The sequence below is a fragment of the Bidens hawaiensis genome, unplaced genomic scaffold (assembly GCF_021521415.1).
Source record: "Bidens hawaiensis isolate Kalapana, Puna unplaced genomic scaffold, B.hawaiensis_p1.1 tig00007761_1, whole genome shotgun sequence".
Classification (NCBI taxonomy): Eukaryota; Viridiplantae; Streptophyta; class Magnoliopsida; order Asterales; family Asteraceae; genus Bidens; species Bidens hawaiensis.
This window is the reverse complement of record NW_027491539.1, coordinates 333,124-355,524: the sequence shown is the minus strand read 5'-3', so window position 1 is coordinate 355,524 and position 22,401 is coordinate 333,124. Positions and strand designations below refer to the sequence as shown.

The 22,401-nt window shown below is 34.7% G+C and overlaps 2 protein-coding genes and 1 pseudogene across 3 annotated transcripts; all 3 read right to left on the bottom strand.

Moving 5' to 3' along the window:
* Nucleotides 1-927: 927 nt before the first annotated feature.
* Nucleotides 928-4,311, bottom strand: LOC143636063 (phosphate transporter PHO1 homolog 9-like; annotated as a pseudogene). The gene is made up of 10 exons (XR_013154178.1): nucleotides 3,698-4,311; nucleotides 3,364-3,622; nucleotides 3,083-3,131; nucleotides 2,942-3,013; nucleotides 2,740-2,869; nucleotides 2,261-2,640; nucleotides 2,037-2,186; nucleotides 1,817-1,966; nucleotides 1,272-1,550; nucleotides 928-1,190 (listed from the first exon to the last, which is right to left on the bottom strand). The product of XR_013154178.1 is annotated as a phosphate transporter PHO1 homolog 9-like (transcript).
* A 10,727-nt stretch (nucleotides 4,312-15,038) lies between these two features.
* On the bottom strand, nucleotides 15,039-16,695 carry LOC143636061 (uncharacterized). The gene is made up of 2 exons (XM_077103744.1): nucleotides 15,754-16,695; nucleotides 15,039-15,302 (listed from the first exon to the last, which is right to left on the bottom strand). Exons 1-2 carry the CDS (start codon nucleotides 16,654-16,656, stop codon nucleotides 15,225-15,227), a joined length of 981 nt encoding a protein of 326 aa, XP_076959859.1. The 5' UTR covers nucleotides 16,657-16,695; the 3' UTR covers nucleotides 15,039-15,224.
* A 1,532-nt stretch (nucleotides 16,696-18,227) lies between these two features.
* Nucleotides 18,228-21,727, bottom strand: LOC143636060 (ATP-dependent RNA helicase HAS1-like). The gene is made up of 12 exons (XM_077103743.1): nucleotides 21,195-21,727; nucleotides 20,943-21,128; nucleotides 20,311-20,496; nucleotides 20,118-20,201; nucleotides 19,965-20,006; nucleotides 19,807-19,878; nucleotides 19,425-19,724; nucleotides 19,268-19,306; nucleotides 19,086-19,190; nucleotides 18,873-18,941; nucleotides 18,647-18,772; nucleotides 18,228-18,551 (listed from the first exon to the last, which is right to left on the bottom strand). The coding sequence occupies exons 1-12, from the start codon at nucleotides 21,573-21,575 to the stop codon at nucleotides 18,381-18,383; spliced, it is 1,761 nt and encodes a 586-aa protein (XP_076959858.1). The 5' UTR covers nucleotides 21,576-21,727; the 3' UTR covers nucleotides 18,228-18,380.
* Between the last annotated feature and the right edge of the window lie 674 nt (nucleotides 21,728-22,401).

Genomic DNA, 22,401 nt, shown 5'->3' with positions numbered 1-22,401 from the left:
TTACCCAGAAATAGTACTAATCGTTTAGGTTTAAAAATCACATCAAAACTAGTCGAACATGATCGTTACTTTGGCTTTGAAATTTCAAACGTGACCCTTTTCTAAAATGTTTTTGTTTAATGCCTAGAATTAGTTTTAGCGAAATTTTGATAATCTTTATAACATGTAAACAATATTTTTTTTCTTAAATTCTAAGTATTTTCTTAGCTTAAATGTTTGTAACTAATTTTAGCTAGCAAAGTTCATCTTACCATATATTATAACCTATTAAACGATTGCGTTTTCTTAAATTCCAACTATACCATCACGACGTGACATTTCGATATAAACCATGTTTAGAACTGAGTATGGTAATATACTAATATGAGTTCTTTTACCTTCTCTTTTTATTAGATATCATTTGGTGTAACACTCTATCAAATCGTTAAACTAATTTACCTCGCATTTTATGTTTTTATTAAATCTAGCGGCAACATTTGTTCTTTTTTTTTACTTTTAAACATGATTTAATTTTAAACTCCAAAAATGTCGTTGCATCATGTTCACACATTTTGATTTTTATCAACGTGGCGTAAATTTTAATTGAACCACACGCATACAAGTCATCATAGCTATATAATTGTTTCGTTTTTGTATATAAAGTAACACCGGTTCATGTCACAAATTTCAAAACTTTTTATATACCTTTACACATAAATTTATTCTAAAACTAGCCTTATAAATTTCCCAACGCGAAACATGGTTGTACATCTACTAGTTTTTATCAAGTACAGCAGTTTAAATATTCAGTCATATACGATACCTTTTAATTAACTTGAAGTACAAAGAAAATACTTATATCTCAAGAAAGAATAAAAGAAAAAACCTAAATCATATCACATTAAGTTTAAGTCGTTTAAATAAACCAAACTGAAGCTGAACATATATTTGATGGTTTGTGTGCTAGTGAATCATATTTCCTTGTACCCGTCATCATCGTAGCTAAAGGGCAAGGGGACCGATTTAAAAGCTCGAAATTTCCCAACATTGTTCAAATGCTCGTTTTCCATTCTGAAAAAGTTCCATAAACCCCGACGAACAATCTCCAAACAAGCAACAATGAATATCATTGTGCTTCGATGGAGCCAAGGAGCTTCATGGAAATCTAAAACCGTTTGCGTCCATGCGAGTCGCAGTATAACATTCATCACCTATAAATTCATCAACAATTATAAGTATCCAAAATTAAGGTCTATTATAAACTCGCTAGCTTGAATTAATATATATATTACCATTGCTACAAAGTAGAATGATTTGTTTGGTAAAATGAGTTTATCTCTTAACCAAGGGTTCTCGGAGTCCTTACGAAGAAGACCCCAATCCTTCACCATATCCCAATAGGTGTTATAAATTGTAGTCACACCGGAGCTAGATGCGGCTATGACTCTCATAGCTGTTCCTCTCCTCTGAACATAAATCGTTCTTGTTACAACCGCAACAATTGTCGACAAGTACTTGAGCCCATTCATGCCAGGACCATAATCTTTCTGTTCAAACACTTGTCTCATGCACTGATCCACAACATAGTGTGTTACACCAAATATCATGATACGAAAGTTAATTATCTTATAAAAAGTTGACCTACTTTGGCCTTATAAATGTTTTTGATAACATACATGTCATTAACTTTAATGACCATCTTGAAGTTTTGTCATGTTATGAGGTGATAATGAAAACAGTTATAGTTAAGAAATATTTTTTTCTGTAAGTGCGAAAAAGTGTGTGACACCAAATAAAAATTATAGAACTTGGTAAGATGTGTGTGAAGTTCGATTACCTGTAGGAATCGAAACCAGTATGGGATAACCGCGATAAGTATATAAAATAACTCATAAACATTGCTTTGGTTACATGTGTTTGATCTCTTCTTGAAGTCTCCCCAACCATAGTAGCATATATAGAATTCCACAGTCCTTAACAATTGGACCTGATACACGAAATATTGCGTTATGTAAACGTTTAAAACATAACATGTACGTATTTAGACGGTGAATTACCTGACTAGTCAACTGATCGCCCAAGAAGAAATCAGGGAATGTGACCTTATAAAGAGGTGCACAAACACAATGCCACAAGCTCACTATGAGAAAGAATCGGCTTGAGCGATACATGATGTTAAACGGACAAACCATGATCAACAAAACAATCTACAAAATAGAAATTAGAACTAGTTATCATACATGCTCGAGGAGTCTATGACAGTAAAATTGGAAATTCTTACTGTGACTAAACCTAGAGGCACCAATTCGGTTAGAGTTGTGAAACTTTGAGTTCTTTCGTCCATTTCCATTTCAAGATTTGGGAGTACAGCTGCAAGAGTGAGAACTAAAAGAGCAAAAGTGAGAAGCAGGATTTCTTTATAACCCAAATCTGTTGTCGGTTTGAACCCGAAGATGAAAGTGTAGTTGACATGAAAACGCTTCCAAAAGTATATGTTTGCAGCATACATTAGCATATGTAATAAAGTGTATGCAAACAAACTGTATAGCGGAAATATGTTATTCATGTATTGGTCACGACCTGCACTCTTAAGAAGATCTCTGGCGTGTATTGTTAAGACGACTGCCACCACAAGTGCTATCGAGCAGCCAAAGAAATAACCTGTATTCATAAATTGCCCACCATAAATAACAACAGGTTCCAGCAATGGTTTCCAAGAAATTAGATCAAAGTTTGTTTATATATGCAGGCACAACTTACCAACAAAAAATGTTACCCGATGCTTGTCTCTTTTAGCTCTTGGCCTTAGATCACTCATTCCTTGACTTCTATTTGCGTTGGCAAAATGTGTAATAAACGCAGATTCTACTCTTTCCGTAAGTTTAGTAACCTGAAAAACTAGAAAATTAATATTAACTTTTGATTAATATGCAAATTAAAGCATGACAATTTCCGATTTTACCTCATCAGGTTGGCTTAGGTAAGAACTTTTAACCATCTCTAGGTAAGCTTTTGATGCGTTTCTTGACATGACCTAAACAAATAATAATGTCAAAACTTGACACACCCCATTACTTTATGATCATAATTAGGAATTTAAGACCTTGTCATACTTCTTCGTGATCTTGGAGAAAGCCAACTGATTCAAGAAACTATCAAGAACAAATAGAAAAAACTGATTAAACATAAATCGATGAATATCACTTTATTTTTAACCCCACCCCCTCTAATTTTAGCTTACACCCTCACCCTTTAACTTGTCACATCACTAGTGCCTTCTTTACGCCCTAAACGAACAAAAAAAAAACCTTGTTTTACGTCGTCAACAATGAACAGTTAGGGGAATGAATACGTTTACCCAACCCGTATTGATTAAAAACTTACCAATAGCTTTTCAAAAGCCGGAGCTTTCTATGAAACTCTACAAAAGCTTGTTTTAGTTTCGCCTGCGCAGTCCTAAGCTCTCTTTTGCTGAATGATAAATCAGATTTTGTGCCATCAAATATAGTTTTCAATGTTGATAATGCCGACTCTTGTGTAACGTTGATCTTCACGTGGTTTAGAATCTCTAGCGAAACCATCTTTGTTTGGACTCTTTCCGGAGTTCCTTCAAGTTCTCGAATCTCCTCAAATGGTGATAAACCTATAAACAATTTCCAAAAATACTTAAACAAGTAAACGACCCATGTTTTTATCATGTTCTTGAGTGACTAATTACCTGAATTAGACTGTGTAGACAAACTGTGAAACTGAGGATCACTAATTCTGACTTTAAGAGCAAAGAGAGCATCCATTTGTTTATTCAACTCCTCAGCCTCCATCTTCACCTCATCCACTTGGCGTTTGTAGAAACATATTGCTTTATTAAACTCCTCATCAAGCCTTCTAAAGAACACAACCTCATTCTCTGCTCCTTCTTCGGACGACCGGAAAAACATGGTTTCGTAATTCCAGCTCTCCTGCAGTTCCTCCTCATGTCGTATTTCACTTACCAGAATCACTTCATCATCATTACTTCTGCCATTGTAACTATCAAATCGGTTCGTTAGTCCACTAAAAGCTCTATAAAGCAAGTGTCTTTCCAATAACTCTCCATTTTCCGGGATTGGAGTGGTGGAGATGTTTGCAGTCGCCGAAAAATCAAGATTTGTTTCAAGATTGTTTTAAGGTAATTGTAGTTCATGTAAGCTTCCTCCCATTCAGGCACCATCTGGGAAGTGAATTCTTTTCCGAACTTCATTTTAAGTTTGTATTCTTAATTCACATTAAAGGGTTGCTTTAAGATTGATTAATTATAAGTTTGTTTAAATACCATTCATGGTCTTATAGTTGTCTTGTTACGTACCCAGTCAAGCTTTCCAGACATGGACTAATGGACACCGGCACACCGGCAAGGGATGACAATTCAAAACATGCAGTATTTTTTTTATTTTAAATTGTTTTCAAAAATATAAAGTTTTGAACTAATGATATATCATATACGTCATGTTATATACAATTTATTCAATTAAAATAATAATAGTCTATGCAAGAACATAAACATGATCTAGCAAATTTTTGGAATCGATCACCTTGTTCTAATAAAAGAAATAATCGTGGACACATATCACTTGGAGTTATTCCTAGCATAAACTTCTCGCTCAAACTATTCTTATATTTTTAATAAAAACATATTTATTGCAATGTAATCAAAACATGAGGAAGAAATTAACGTTCTAATTATGAGAATCAAGTAGAGTAATTATATATACAAGTAGAGTAATTTAATTACATCATAGAGTAATTACATAATTACTCTACTTGATTCTCACATTTAGCACGTTAATTTCATTTGTATTTGATCCAAACACATCAAAACATATCAATTTATCCTTTAATTAAATAAATAATTATCTAAATTATATGAATTAAAAATATACGGGTATTTATGTCAATATAATCAATATATACATATATATATATATATATTAATAAAATCAGATCTACCTATTTTATATTAAATCAATTTATATGTCTAAGATGATAAAAACCAGAAGAAATTATGAATAAGCGCGCAATTTTATTCTCACATATTTATTCAACTTACAAGGAATTCCTTTTGAAATTGTAATACAAAAGGCGTTATATATTATTTTTTTAATGTCATTCATGATGAAACCTTTTATTATCTTTTGTTAGAATTCGTTATCTCATTAAAAAATATAATTACAACTAATAAAATCACCTAGTGCATCTTTTTCGTAATTATGAAGAATTTGCATGAGAACTAAGAATACACCACGTATTCGTATGAATATTCCATTAGAAAGTATAATTTGAACTTATAAAACCATTTAATATGATAAAATATAGGTTTTTTTAATTTAATCATTTAATTTCTATAATGTAATTATTTATTCACCATTACGTATATCACACAAGTTCTAAAGCTAATTATTATATAAATTACAATTGCAACCAACAAATTAGTCAATATCATACATGATTTTTTTTTTGTTAAACGGTGTGTATTATAAACAAAGCCCCAAGTAAAACCAACGCCGTAAAACACGTAATAAGACCTAAAATACAAATAATTACATATCTATATTTGTACTATATATAATGTATGAGAGACACACAAATTAAAATATTATGGTATTAAAAGATTTACTAGCTATATAACACATTGTACGACATACTAAGCATGTTGAAGAAGGATAAATATGTCTTTCAAACATAGAATCTCACGTGAATTTTTAATTCTTTGAAAATATTACAATGTTTCACTCTCAACTTTACTAGATTTTTAAAAAATGTAAGAATACTTGTAAGTTTGGTCCATCATATTTCATCAAATATTATTTTTATTTTTATTTTAAACCAACACCCCCCCCCCCCACCAAAAAAAAAAATTTTAAACGACCATAATTTTTTCAAATAATATTTTTTTGAAAAATATATATTCCATAAAAAAACATTTTATTCTTTAATTTGAGTATAATATTGTTGTAGTTTTCAATTAAAAAAGTAACATGTTAGATACGGATGTTCACCCCTCGTTTTTTACGATCTTTAAGTTAAACATGTGAGACAAACCGTTGGTAACGATATTTTATAAATTGAAAACGAAAATTAAAGACAAAAAACAATTGTGAAACATAGCTAATCGATGGCCAGTTTAAACGATGTAAAGATTTAAATCGAACCATAAGCATACATAATTGTTACGTGATTACAAGAGTCTGTGTTCAAACATTTGTCACATTATGCGAGCACTTGTCTAGTTATATATAGAGTAACTAAAGCAACAGGACGTTAGATCTAGTCTTCAACCATAGATAAGCTTTCTTTTTTATCAACTCCAGTACATATAAATCCTACGATCTCCTATTATTGAAAATCGCATCATTCTAATATTCCATAAAATCCAAAAGTTGACCAAGAAAACCGCATGAATTTTCTTTCTTTTCTCTTCGGCATACGCCTGGTTATATCTAGTGTCCAACATTTGTCTCACTGATTAGATAACCCATCGGAAGGTATATATTCTAACATGTATTTTTAGGTTAAATATATAACTTAGTATACGTGTATAAGTAAGATCGCATAAGTCATAACAACTTAAAAGGCATAGAATATATGCATAAAAACACAAAACTTTACAACTCATTATAATAATGTAATTTTAATACACATTTTTTTTCTGGAAAAGACCATTAATTGCCTTGATACTTTAGTCTTTAGTGATCCAAATCATCACTACTTAGGGGACGGGGCGGTGCGCGTGATGGGTAATTGAACACCGCCCCCGGTTCTTTCTTCAAGCGTGATGGGTATGGTTGTGTGATGGCCATCACGCAAGTGATGGGTTTGAGTGATGGAACTCTCTCCCTCTCTATATACATATATATACACCCCAAATACACTTCTCTCACTCACACAAGAAACCTATATGTATATATATATATATATGTATATATACCAAAACCTATCACACCACACCACCCCTACTAAATTCCATCAAAATGTGATGGATTTGGGGTTGGTAACGTGGCATAATTTGATTGGGTGGGTGTGTGATGAGATTTCCACCACCCAGGGGGGGAGGGGCACTGCGTGAGGAACCCCCATCACGCGGTATGGGTTCTGTAGAAACCTCAGATGAATCTAGATTATAGTACGTGAATAATGTGTGTGTTTGGGGATTAATTATGAAAGGCTTCTCTTGTGAAATCGAAGAGATGGCTGATCTATCTATATTTGAAATGAATAGTTCGGTTCTTACATGCCATTTACATTATACAAATCATCTATATAAAGGGTTTAAAAGGAATCTCTTCTTCCAAACCGTTGCCTGGAGATGCACTCTATTATCCATTGGTTTTTTATCTTCCTCTTTGACTTAAACAGGCCTCTCTCTTTTATCCGTCAGACGATTCCCCTTTTGCCTCAGACGTGCTTCATCTTGATCTGATGCTTATAGCTCCAAAAGGGACCACTCATTCGTTGACCTGTCCTTCTGTCCTTGAGAGACCCTGGGCTTTAGAGATTGGGCTTGCTTCCTTGGGCTTTACTTGGGCTGGATCATATATAATCTCTTCAGGTTCACCCCCCACCGCCGCCGGTGGTTTATCACGCGAGTGATGGGGGAGTTGAGTGATGGCCATCATGCATGGAGAAGGGTGAAAAACAATGAAAAGAGTCGTTGGGATGGAACCATCACACCACACCACCACCCCTAGTAAAAAACCATCACATGTGATGGATTTGGGATTGGTGATGTGACACCATTTGATTGTGTAGGGTGTGTAATGAGTGATGCCATCACATCCACCCCCCCCCCCCCCCCTAGGCTATGTGTAGTGGAGGGGCTACAAATGGGGGCGAATTGTGACACGTGACGCCCAGTCAGCAAATGGGGCGAATTTGTTTTTGAGGTGTAATGGTGTAGGGGCTACAAATTGGGCCCACAGTATCTTTTTTTATTATTTTCTTTTTATAATTAAACTAATCAAATAAAAACCAATTTCTTCAAATAATTATATAAAAATGCATTAATATTAAAAAGAAATACAAAAAAATACATAACTAAAAAAATACATAACTAAAAATATAAAAAAAAAACATATAGCTCGGTTGGCGTACATATTTAAGTTCGGGTTAGGAAATTGAAACGGATAGCTCGGTTGGTTTAGGTTCATCGGGTTCCATTGTAGGTTCACGTTCGGTTAGTTTTGCGAACCATGGTGTTGACCGAAAGGAGGGAATGGGTGGTTCGGTTGGTTCGGGTTGTTTCTAGGATTCATTTTGCATATACATATATACACACACACACAACATATATACATATACATATACACACACAACATATATACATATACAAATAGTAATATAATAATATATATATATATCTTACACACACATATATATAATAATAATATAAACAAACAAAACAACAGACATGCTGGGCGAGAAAAAGACCCCGCCCCCGCCCCTTATCACCCACTTATCGCCTGGGGGCGGTGTTCTAGCCCCATTTCGCCTAAAAATCGTCTGAGCCTACGCCCACTACACATGACCATATGAGTTATGACTTATGAAATTGCAGAGGTAAAAAAACCTATTTTATTAATGGGCTATAATACCATACTACACCAATTCAATAAATAGTTGATTACTTTACCTAATTTGTGTCTCATAGTAACTACTGACTAGTTGTGTTTCTTGTTATTACCCACTTAATTACAACTCATACCAGTTGTTTGTGTTTGAATCTATAACTTCAAAAACGACTTAAATGTACTTCTAAAAAACAGAAACACATGCATGAAATATTGGAATTATCTTTTGTACGGTTTGTACAAATTAAATTAAACAAATATAAAAACATATTTTTAGTCCATCTCGTTGTAGACAATTTCAAACATGTTAGAAAAGGGTTATAAGCAACACGTTACTATTACTAACTGCTATTATTGATATTAACTGGATTGAACATTGAAGGATATATATATATATATATATATATATAACTAACCAGTTTGTTAAATTAACTAGCCAAGACTATGAGTGTCCGAAGTTATTTAGATGATTAAATTTGTTTTTTACTTTAAAAGAAATTATAACAATACCATACTCGAGAATAAAATGCTCAATTTTATAATGTTTTAAAAAAATATATGAAAGTACAAAAAAGATGATCATTTAAAAATCGTTGAGGGAATGTAAGAAACTGTATCATATGTTTGAAAATTGTAATTACTAACTTTTAAATTTATATCAAGTTATTTTGTTCTTCCCCTAATATCTATCTATTCTAATAAATAATTACCAATTTTTGTCACTTGTCACTCTTATATCCCTCTTCACCATTTTTTCAACTTTTCAACTTTTCAACATATGAACCTTATATTTTAAGTTATTTCAATATATGAATTCAAGTTTATTTTTATTAAATATAAATCATATTCGATTCATTCATTAATATTAATGGTGAAAGATAATAAAACAAGGAAATGTCAAAATTGACGTCAGATCTATTAGAATAAATTTTAAAATAATTTATAATTAAAATCATAGTAAACTATAACTTGTTTTTAAACTAGGATCGGAGCAGTCGTGCATAATTTTTTACATAAGATTAGTTTTAAATATGGATTTAAAATTTTTTCATATGTATTTGAACTCAAGAAAATGTGTATTTTCTTAATTTCTCTAAACATTTTATATAAATATTGCAAACATGAAGAATACATATTATATATATCTTAGTGTTTAGCATTAAATCATTGAAGTTGAATATTATAATTATAATACATATGAATAACGATATACTATATGAACTATCTATCATTTATTTATATAACTTTTTTGTGTAGTATAAATGGTTAGCAACAAGAAGATCAATATTTAGTTTTCAATATTTTTCTTTCATAACTTAGACAGAAATTTCCAGAAACATATATTTTATGATTTGATTTATACTTTTTTTATAAATTCAAATATATTTAATTTAATATGTTTATAAGATAAATTACTTAATTAAAAACATTCAAATATTTAAACCAAAAAATATGTTTCAATCCTTTTCCATTATTTTCACGTTCCAAAAATCATTTAGGATATGAAAACCCGGAATATTGTTTCATCAGTTATTTACATCATTTCAATATTATATTAACTTAGTAATTTTATTTTTATACAAATACAACGATTTGAGGTTTTGTTAGTGTTACATGTTAAGTAATACATAATTAAAGTGTCTATTAAAGTTTATATTCAAAATAATAAAGTTATACACAAATTTTTTTATTTTAAAGGTACTGTTAGTTGAGCATGATTTTAAGGCTATTATTATTATATATATTTTTTTTTGTCATTTTCCACTCATATGAAATGAAACAAATCATTTTGTTATATTTAAATTTTGGGTTTTATATGTTTGTTGATTATACAGTTGTTAATTTTAATATATAAAATTAATTAAAATTTGTCATATGCGGTATATTAATAACAACAAATAATTTATCATGATCAATTAATTTCAGATTCTAAAGACTCTAAGGATGATTATATCAACAAAGTTTAGGTAATCTGTTTTTTTTTTTTAATAATCATGTTTTTTGGATAAACATGAGCGAATGATCTCAAATTACATCATATATAATAATTTGATCAAAAGGTATGACATTTTATGTGTATGAATATTTTTTTGTTAGTGTCATGGATATATATTATCATTTATCTAGGGTCCCGGTATGTACTTGAATAACCTTATTTATAACACAGATAACTATACATGACTATATCAAAAGTTATAAGTAGACATATATGTTACCTTAACAAGAGTTACAAGCATACATGGACTAAAGGTTTTGATTTTAATAAACAACGTAAACCAACCAATTCAATCACAAATGTAGTGTACAAGAAAAGTTTTGCTTATTTGTAACATTTTTGTGTAATCTTGTTTATGTAATTTATGTAATTTTTATATAAATTGTATTAACAATAAATGATGATTTTGTTGACGGTAACTCACTTCATAGTTAAAGTTTAAAATTTTCATTAACTACCCGTGTAATACACGGGCCTTAAACTAGTATATAATAACATTGTGTAGATAAAGAAATCATGCGTAAAAAAAAACTTAAGGGACACCAAAAAACTACTTTTAAGACAACAAATCTTTCATAAATTGGATGAGGCTTAGTGATAGAGCACTTACTTTACTAGTGAGAGGTAGGGGGTTTAAACCTTACTATCACAAATTTATATGGGAGATATGAGGGATGACCCTGGCTTGTCAGCGTTCGAGTCATGATCTCACCCGGTTTTACCGGCTCCCCGCTGTCGTGCCGTTTGACGAGCGTGGGGGTCGGGTTTTATCCGGGGAATCCCTTAATAGGTGGACCGCTAGGGGCTGTCCGTCCGAACTCGTGGCCGGCTCGGGCTACCTTTAGCTAATGGGGTCACGTACGGAGTACCCGGCGTTACTTAGTTGGTCGTTAAAAAAACAAATCTTTTTAATTTTTTTATATCTTATTAAAATATACATGCCTATAATGAATAAGTTCGTTATAATGAATATATGTGTGTAACTTCGTGAGTTGCATATAATGAATACGTTCGTTATATATGTGTGTAACTTCGTGAGTTGCATATAATGAATAAGTTCGTGAGCTATATATTTTTCTTTTATTTTTGATTTTACAATACTTGCATAATAATTGAAAGAAATGAAAAGTTTTATTGGTTAGTAACCAAAATAAGTTTTTACAGCAAACATGTTAGGTAGCGTTTGGTATGCATGAATGGTGAGCGAAATGGAATGATCCATTGTGAGGGAATTGAGAAAAGTGTGTTTGGTTAATCAAAGAACTAAAATAACCCATTACCTAGTCCATTTCATTCCCTCTAAAACACCTCAATTTCATTACATCCATACCCCCATGTTTTTTTTTCATTCCTTCCCTCTTTCACCCTACATCACCTCCACCATCCTCCTACCACCACCACCCACCATCATCAACATTAACCACCCATCATCACCACTGCCACTGCCACCAACCACCACCACAGCCGTTCACCGCCACCGCCACCGCCACCACCACCCACCGCCACTAACCATCACCATTAGTTCCAACCGCCCACCACCGCCACCAGCTCGCCGCCACCATCGACTGTCACCCCTGCCCCTCACCAACACCACTCTCCGCCCACTCCCACCACCGCTACCCGCCACCACCCACCCCAACACCACCACCAACCACCATTATCTCTCATCACTCACCACCCACCCCACCACCACCAACCACCACCACCACCCCATCACCGCCCACCAATGCCATTACCGCCACCTACCTCCCACCACCACCGCCACTCACTACCGTCTTAATATTATTTTTTCTTTTTTCCCTACATACCAAACTACGCAAAGTAATCATTTCATTCCTATGTGGTAACAAAATATTTCATTGGAATGGTAATAACCTATTCTATTTCTTTGTCCATTCCATTACCACGTTCATTCCATTCCATCATCCATTCCATTAGTTCATACCAAACAGACCCTTAACGTATAGGAATAACAAAATAACAATATATAATGACTTTTATATGCCAACAGGCAACAACCTGCTAAATAACTAGTGATTCAAACCATTTGAGCTGGAAACACTTAATAACAAGCAAGCATTGAAAAGAAAGATGCACGTACGCGTTGTTTTCACAAAAAATGTTCGAAGTCTTTGTGTTGTCAGCTGAATTAAGAAGATTATGTCATACACATAATTTTCCAATAATGTTAATCTTTGACATTTTCCTTTATATTTTTCTACAATTATAAAAGAATTGTTAAAAGATTGATTTTGAAATTCAGAATTTTTTTGCTGGTTTTCATATTAACATTTAATCATACGAAATTAACCGTTCATGATGACAAATTCAAAATTAAATAAAAATTAGTGAGCATGTAAGCTGTTTTCTATGCTCTAATGCACGTGTTTTCTACTCAAACTAATCCATTTTAGACAAAAAGAGTTCCGAGTGTGAGTGCCAAAAAAATATATATACAGTTGACTTTTGACAAGATCCGATCTAAGTAAATCAAAGAGGAATAATGGATCTAACATGTGTTTCCGGTTTCCGCTCTTGTGGGCTTGAAAGTAGTGGTTTCACGATTGGCTAGGTTGATAACTTGATTTAAAAGTTGTTTAAAGAATGTGTGTCTTCATCACCAACTATGTATTTATAACATTTGTATTTCACACTTTTGGTTTCCTCTCGCCTTAAGTTGTGGAGCTACTTAGCCGAGTCAAAATCATGCATTTTAATGTTACAACTCCAATAACCGATAGCATCTTTTTGCTTACTTAAATGGCTAAATCGGCGTATATATCTGAGGAGAATAGTCGAGCAGTTGCAACATAATTCTTCATCGGATCAAAGCGCGTGATCTGATCCCAAACATTAGCTTTGTTTGTTTTTTATGTACGGATGTTGGAGCAATGTCATTGTTTAAATAATGGACAACGAAACCAACTTTAGTTTTTTAACTACAGGATTTGAAACATCAACCTCTAAAGGAAAGGAGCACCTACTATAGCACCGGATATCATTGGACCGAATATCCTTTAAGATTTGGAATGGAATTGGAACTGATTTCCATTCTTTAAGATGTTCACTTCGTTGAAATTGGAATCTAAATTCTATTTAGTTGTGTTCGGTTAACAAAGAATTGGAATTGGAATTCAATTCCTTCAAATTCCATTAAATAAAGGAATTCTAAATATGGAGGAATTCAAGTAAATTTGTTGAAATCTTTGACCTGGTCAGTTCGCGTTCAGTTCAACACTATGTGTCAAAGTGCGTTCGGTTCGAAGCTCCAGGTTAGTTCGCATTCGGTTCGACTGTCCACATGAATGCGACATGCACCGTCAGCGCAAACACGGATTGAACGTGTTACCGACCGTCGACTCGAAAGTGATCCGGATCACCGATCCAAACGTGACCTGAAACGTCGACCCGAATGCAACCCGATTCGTTGACCCAAAAGCGTTCTAGAGCGTAGACCCGAGCCGTCGACCTCGACCCAAACGCGGCACGAAACGTAGACTCGTTCGGTCGACTCGAATGCGACCGGAATGTTGACCTGAATGCGACCTGGGATCTTGACCAGAACGTGGTGGGGTTGGCTGGAGATGCGGCGGTATTATTGGTGATTGATTCCAATTAATTTTTAAAACGAACACATCATGAATGGAGTGGATTCAAATTTCTTACTCTTTCAATTTGTAGTGGAATGTTCAGATTTCAAATCCAATTCATTCCAATTTCAAGTCCTACGCAAATTTCAATTCCAATCCATTAGGTTATGTGTAGTGGAGAGGCTACAAAATGGAACGATTTGTGACATTTGGCATCCAGTCCACAAAGTGAGGATTTTTGTTTTAAGGGTGTAATGATTACCCTCATGTGAAACGAACCCGTTGGTTGTTATAAGATTTGCCTTAATGTCTTTGACTAACCGAATTGAAAACTGAAGAGTGCCGGTATACAGTATAGAAGAGATCAAAGGAAGATGAGAGAGATTACCATACTGCTAGTTTGTGTTTGGATACATGTTAGTTTACGAGTAAGAAACTGAGAATATGTATATTTGAAGGTTAATTAAGTTTGAGATCATACTTTATTAGCATCCAGACTAATATTGTTCAGTCCTAATCCAATGGATTATATAAGCATACTGTCTGTGAACCCGCACACAACACTAAAACCCGGTAACTGAAACAGGTTGTGTTTTCAAAGTAAACAATGTCACTGTTTGCACCAAGCTAACCTTGGTATCACTAATCAATAAAAGGACTTGATACTAGAAAGCAACAAATGTTTTCGATTCTTCAGCCCGCAACAAAACTAGATAATATTGCAAAAGAAACCTTACCAATATTTCACAGTTGAAGAATGATGAAACTGGTGTGCGAGATTTGGAGCATGATGATTCATAAAAAAAAACTCAAGATTAGAACAGTCACAGTCTGAGGATTACAAACCGCAAGAGTTCAGTATTTTTATTAATAATCACCAAACCAAACCAAACCAAACCAAAATGTTTTATAACACAATGCAAAGACACACTTAGAAAACAGAAACCAGCTGGAAATACATGAAACATTACAAGTTCAAAATGCCACTCCTTTATTCATACTAGTAGTAGCTTATGGAGAAGCATCAATCAATCACGCAAACCAAACTTAAGTTCCTCAATCATCATAGTGCTTGCGGTGGTGGTGCCTGTGTTTCCTCCTCTCATCATCCTCATCAGAACCATCATCATCTCCCTGCAAATTAAGTGCAATTATTAGCATATCTCAAACAAAATGGCTAACTGTTCCGTATAATTATCCCACTAAGGGCCAAAATTTACAACTTCTTAAGGAAGTAGGATACCAATTTCATGTGCCCTATATTAAAGGATCATGCTTTGTTCATTGAAAGCATGAGATACAAAACACTATAACAATACGACTTGTAATTACGCATTTATGCCATACAAACTGCAATGAAAGTAATTGCACAGGAAGGCAACGTAAGCTACGGAAACAAGTCCTCTACTCAAAAATCATACAAATATACAATAAAATTCATGATCTTGCTAATTTATACCAAATTCAATCTGAATAAGCTTATAAAATTAATCAAGGTAGCAATCCTATAGGTCTAATCACATTGAACAGCATTAATAAAATGAGGCATTGTCTAATTTGAGTTAAGAGGATTGATCGAACTTACATATTTCTTACGGCCACCATAACCTTCATCCTCCTCATCACGCCTTCCGTAACTAGGCCTCTGATATTCCTCTTCCCCACCGCCATACCTTTCCTCATTCCTCCTCTCATACCCCGAACCATACTCAGGATTAGGATCCGGCCTGCGACCATAACCCGATCCATACTCAGAAACCGGCTCCTCCTGCCTACGGCCATAACCCGTTCCATATTCAGGCTCCTCCTGCCTACGGCCATAACCCGATCCATGTTCATGCTCCTCCTGCCTACGCCCATAACCCGATCCATAACCCGATCCGTATTCGGACTCCTCTTGCTTACGGCCATACCCGGATCCGTATTCCGAAACAGGTTCCTCCTGTCTACGTCCATAGCCAGATCCATATTCCGAAACCGGTTCCTGTGGACGGCCATAACCCGACCCATACTCCGAAACCGGCTCCTCCTGTTTCCGGCCATACCCAGATCCATACTCTGAAACCGGCTCCTCTTGGCGTCGGTCATAACCCGACCCGTATTCAGAAACCGGCTCCTGTGGACGGCCATAACCCGACCCATATTCAGAACCCGGTTCCTGTGGACGACCATAACCAGATCCACCACCAGGGTGATGAGTCACACCTCCATGTGGCTTCCGACGAACATAGTTCTTGTACTCATTATCAAGAGCCTCTTCACCGTAAGCAGTAGGCTCAGCATAAGAGGAGTAGTTAGAGGTTTCATAGTCAAACCCAGATGAGGAAGTGGTGGCAGCAGGGTAGCATGTTTCCTCTGACGGCGGAAGAGGGCGGCCGTAGGTCAAGGCGATGTCGTAGCCTCCGCCGTATGGGGTGGGATCGTAGTCGTCGAAGTCATCGACGTCGTCTCCGGATTCGTAGTGGTGGCCTTTCGGGTAGTATGACATGATTGATTGATATTTTGGTATCGGATTGGATTCAGACCAATACACTGTTTATATATATATATATATATATATGATAAGTATGACCTTGTACGTCTGACTAAGTTTGACTTCTTGGATCACTAATATCGTCGGTGGGTATTTCCTGTAATTTTATGATCAACTAATAATATTTTTCTTCCGTGTTATTTTTTTTTATCGTGACACGGTTTACAACTGTCCTCACTATTTGAATGAGTTTTTTTAAGCGGAATATCAACTATTCATAATCATAATAAACGTTTTATGAATGACTCACTCATAAACACAATCAAAAAAGAAATGACCATTGTGGGTAGGGGCATAGCTTATTAAAGGCCCTGGGGTCCCCCTCCCCGTTTTTTTGTTCGTTTTGTAAATTTAATTGTTTTTGTCCGAAAATTTTGAGTCTAATCATTAAACATGTTTAGGGTTCTTCTCTAGCAAAATGTCATGTAAAGTCGAACCCAACTCAAGTTCGACTCGTGTTTTAAGCAAGGCAATATAGAGATACCCTTAATAGTTAATATTATGCTTCGAAGTTCTAGACTGTTATCTTCAATGTTTTGGAAGGACATCTCTGAGACGGGTTCTAAGGAATCGGACACTAGGAGTGGACTAGGGTAGCAGTAGTGGTATGGTGTGACCGATAACTGGCAGAGTCCAAGAGGAAGAAAATCACTCTTAACTGTATGTGCCTAATCTTGTAAGTTCGGTTCCAATGTAATCTAAACACTTTTGGTGGTTTTCGAAAATAACTAAGCTTTAAAATTGAGATAAAATTAAGTAGTAGTGCTAACTAACATGGGTTAAAACTAAATAAATAAATTGAGTGAGCTAATAAGCGGGCCAGCCTCTGTTCAAGCTCACTGGCTCAACACCCCAACTATGTTAGAACGTCGATGACACTAAACCTTTACAAACCGACAAATCAACGTCACATGGTCACATCATATTTCAAACTTTCTCAAAAACATTCACTTTCTTCCACAATATCAAGCATTCACAAACCTAACCCCATTAAACGATTATCAAAATTATATATACGTGATATGTATGTATATATGTGATGTCAGAGTGAGGGGCTAGCCTTCCCCGCCCATTGGTACGTATGCAGCAACAAATCCTCTCTAGTTAGACCTCCCACTTGTCCGCTGCTTCGCTACATTCTCTAGACCTTGGGGTCGTAGCCCGTTCCATGGACCTCGAGGGTCGTAGCCCGTAGTTGATAATTTTAGACCAATCCGGTGTGATCTGCACACTTTGACCGGTTTTTAAGAAAGATAACCGGATGGTGTGGTTTAATACGGTTATTTGGTTATAGATCAAAATGTCATTGCTATTCATCCACATTTGGTCAAATTACAAAAATGAAAAAAAAGAAAGAAAAAACAAAACTAAAAAGGAAAGTGGGAGGCAACATATGACATATCTATTATTGAATATTATAATAAAAATCTTTTAGCATAAAATAACTATTTACAAAAAGCATAAATGTTAGTTTATTTGTTGCTATTTTAATAACCATTATCAAATCAAGAGAGTATATAATGCTGAAATTCTCAAAACAAAATTGGGCCAATAGATCGTCCTTGGTTTACAAATAAATAATAAACTCGAAAGCACCATAAAGACATGTAGTAAGAAGCACAACAATAAAATGTAACATAACCAAGTTTAACTAGCTTCAAAAGCGGCCATGGCTGCTGCTAATATCTTACGATTTGGGTGTTGCCTTGATGGTTTCTGCCATATGGATTACTTTCGCTAAACCCATTTCGGCTTCTTCCTTTTGATTTCTGCCTGAACATTGATGCATTGCTGTCTATGTTCAGGTTCACCTTTGGAGGATTTGAAAAGCAGAATGATGTTGCCACCGCCTGTCATCAATACATACACTTTTAATCGGCTACATTCACATATATGGAAATAAAACCCGCAACCTACTGTATTGGAAAAAGGTAAAGACAGAAACCTGCATATCGAGGCGGTGAACATTAAAGATGTCCTTCATTGAATGTGAGTTATAAGCCAATAGGTAGGATCTATATGCTTCTTTAGCCGATTTGTTCAAGTAATAATTCTCGCCAACCAATTTTTCCTGCATCAACACCAGCAACACATACATCATCAAACAAAACAACACCTTACATACCTATGACTAATATTTTGTCATCTCTACGATAAAGCATATTACTTACCAGGTGAGATTGTACATTAGCCATCTTCTTTTCATCAAACTCGTACTCCTTAACTGGTACTTTTGCAGCCTAATGACCAAAACACCAGTCAATATTGATTAGAAAAAAGATTGGTTGGTTTATATTTCGCACGAAATATTAAGTTACAAGTTGGAACCAAACAAATTTAAAGAGCATAGATTAAATTATTATTATTTTTTCTCAACACAACACCTTGAGATATTTAAGAAACTGCAACTCTTCTGGGATAAGGAAAAGTAGAGCATTTCCTTTTGCACCCTCTCCACGAGCAGTTCGACCTACTCGATGGATATATTCCTGAAAAAATTAGATGACAAGTGTAAGATAAAGAGAAAAACACATCATAGGTTTAGAAAATAAGATAAAGCTTATACCTTTGGTTCATCTGGAGGATCATACTGAACAATCCAGTCCTAAAAACAAATTTAAAAAATTACTAACGATACGCACATGGTGATTGCAGGCTTGTAGGTCTCAGCTGAAATTATTTATTAAGAATTAAATATTGTTTGGATGGAAGAATGGGCATACCACTGCAGGGATATCAAGGCCACGAGCAGCAACATCGGTGCACAACAAAATTCCTTTCTCTGCCTTGCAAAAGTCAAAGAATGTAGAAGTTCGTTTCTGTTGCTTTTGCTTCCCGTGAATATCATAACAATCCACATGAATGTACTTAAGAAGTTCAGCGTAAAATGTAACCGAATTGCATGAAGAAAAGAAAACCATCACTTTCTTTGACAAATTCCTTTTCAAGAAAGAGTATAGTAGTATAAACCGCTTTGCACTCGGTATCACACAATAACCTTGTTGCAAACCTTCATTAGTCACCTAAACAACATCATACTATAATTATTCATTTGTATAAACAAAACAAACATAAATGAAGAATTACAATAGTTAATTTCTTTACCTTGGATCTCCCATCATCTACATCGATATACACCGGAGTAGTCTGAAATGACAAGCGTGCAAGATCCTCAACCTGAAAACAAACATAAAACATAAATTGAACTAAAGGCAAACAGGATAATAAAAACTGATTATTAATTGAATTAAACAGAACTGTACCTTCTTTGTCTGAGTGGCAGAAAAGAGAGCAGTTTGCCTTGTCTGCATATATTATATAGACCTCGATAAGTTTAACTCAAATACAATGCAAGAATGCAAATATCACACTGAGTTGTACAAAAACATATGAAATTTAGTTGCAAGAAATCATACCTTTGGTAAGATTTTAATGATCTGCTTCATTTCTTCTTCAAAGTTAGCTTCCAAAATTCTATCAGCTTCATCAATCACAAAGCACTGCAAAATCAAAATTCAAAATTCATATTTGAACTACATCTTAATCAAATTGCATATATAAAAACAATTTTCATTTTAATAAAGTTAAATACTTAGCGACAAAACCAACCTTGAGGTTCTTAAAGTTAAAGCCTTTGGTGTTTTGCAGATGATCAAGAAGTCGGCCAGGAGTAGCCACCAACAAATTCACTCCCTTCACAAGTCTCTCCGCTTCCCCTCGTCGAGCTGCACCACCAATAACCAGCCCAAGCGTCTGTGAATGATACTTGAGTAGATCACTTGCAACTGCATGAGTCTGCACAAGTGAGCAATCAATCAAAACCATAAACCTATAGTTATTGAAATCCTCACTTCTTGTGCCTAGGCCCAATATATGTGCTTCCAGTTCCTAGGCCATCGCCTTTTAAAGTTTACAACAACTCTATTAGTATTGATGACGGCTCAAGAATAATGATCATTTGAACCTTTACTATTTATTACTTTTTGAACTTTACTTTGAACATTATGTCATTCGAGTTTTGGAATAATATTCGACTCTTTTAAAACTTTTGATAATGTTATATAATAGCTTTTGTTTATTTTACATAAAGAGTAGCACTATTTTTCTAATACATAATATATTTTAATCTTTTTATTTAAACGCGCTTTTTTATCTTAGGCCACTATGCATAAACCATAATCAATCAAACACTCAAACCTCTTAACAACAATAAACAAATAAGCAAATAAACACGCTGTCACCTGTATCGCAAGCTCCCGTGTCGGGCAAATGACAACAACACCAGTCCCATTTCGAGGAGCAAAGTGCGCATTATACAACAACTCAACTGTAGGCACAAGAAACGCTAACGTTTTACCGGAACCAGTTCTCGCAGCTCCAAGAACATCTTTCCCTTCCAAGAGAGGCGGAATTCCCCTAGATTGGATCTACAACAATCATAATAACATAAAATAATAATAATATACAAATGTTTAATAAGTAAAAATGTTTACCTGAGTCATAAACTGAAAACCCATATCAGCAATAGCTTTCATAGTTGGTTCAGACAAAGACAATGAAGTAAAAGCATCAGTACTCATAATACCAGAATCAGCATTTGTCTTTTTAACCTTCTTTGTATTCAAAACTTGTTCTTCTTGTTTGGTTTCATCTGCTGCAACTGTTTCTTCTTCTTCATCATCTTCAGTTGACTTCTTCTTCTTCTTACTCTTCTTCTCTTTGACTTCCTCTGGTTCGCTGATATTAATATTCTGTGGTGCAGGTGCCACGTCGGACGCTTCTTCTTGAATCTTGTTTTTGTTTTTGTTTCTTTTTCGTTTCTTCTTACTGGGGTTTTCGATTTGGGGATTAGGGTTTTGGTCTAAAGTCGTCATAGCTGGTGATAACTGCTGTTACTGATTACGGGCTTCAGTTAACTGATCTGGGTATCGAAGGAAACCAGAGATGAGCAGCTATGTAGACGAAGAAGACAACGGCGTACAAGAAAATATATGAACTAGGGTTTAATGGGGTTTATGTTGTTTCAAGGGCTTTATCGTAAATTCCGCTAATTTATCGAGTTTTTCAAATAAGCTACCGGCTATATGAGGATACACGCGTCTTTGTCTTTTGATTTGAGAAAAACCTTCATCTAAGGCAGACGCTCGTGAACATTCATCAAAAGGCACGACGGTACGATGATATAAAACACGTTCAGTGTTCAGTTCAAGGATCTAGCTAGTGAACAACACGTACTGCATAGTCTCTAATCATCATTGTGGTGGTGTTAAAACTAAGTCTTTCATGTATCATTCCACTACCAGCACATTCTTTCTTGTAACATAGAGCATTCACGGCCTCAATATTAAAACGATAAAATATAAAATGATTGATTGTGATTAAGATAAAAGATATACATAGGGTTAAAATGAAGATAGAATTCAAAAGGTATTATTTTCAGTTAAATCATATGATGAAGGGGACGTGAATGTCGTATCCTCCACTCTACATAATACGAAAACGCCTCGATCACCATTACATTTACAATGGGGTATGTTTTAGGTGTTTTGGGATGGGGCTGGGCAAAAATGCTCTTACCAAATAAATGGGCATTGCTCATGTCTATAAGCCACTTGATAGTTAACCATTGTGGGAGTCATAGTTTATTCTGAAAGACACCTTTTTAGCTGAATAGTTTCGTATAGGCTCCATATAGCCTAA

What these genes read in the sequence shown, in the direction of transcription:
- LOC143636061 (XM_077103744.1), bottom strand. Translation starts at nt 16,656, where the DNA reads ATGTCATACTACCCGAAAGGCCACCACTACGAATCCGGAGACGACGTC. An exon ending in ATGGTGGCCGTAAGAAATAT is followed by an intron (nt 15,303 to 15,753) that starts GTAAGTTCGATC and finishes CTTAATTTGCAG; the next exon opens with GGAGATGATGATGGTTCTGA.
- LOC143636060 (XM_077103743.1), bottom strand. Translation starts at nt 21,575, where the DNA reads ATGACGACTTTAGACCAAAACCCTAATCCCCAAATCGAAAACCCCAGT. An exon ending in GTTTTCAGTTTATGACTCAG is followed by an intron (nt 21,129 to 21,194) that starts GTAAACATTTTT and finishes TGATTGTTGTAG; the next exon opens with ATCCAATCTAGGGGAATTCC. An exon ending in GCCTTGATATCCCTGCAGTG is followed by an intron (nt 19,307 to 19,424) that starts GTATGCCCATTC and finishes ATTTGTTTTTAG; the next exon opens with GACTGGATTGTTCAGTATGA.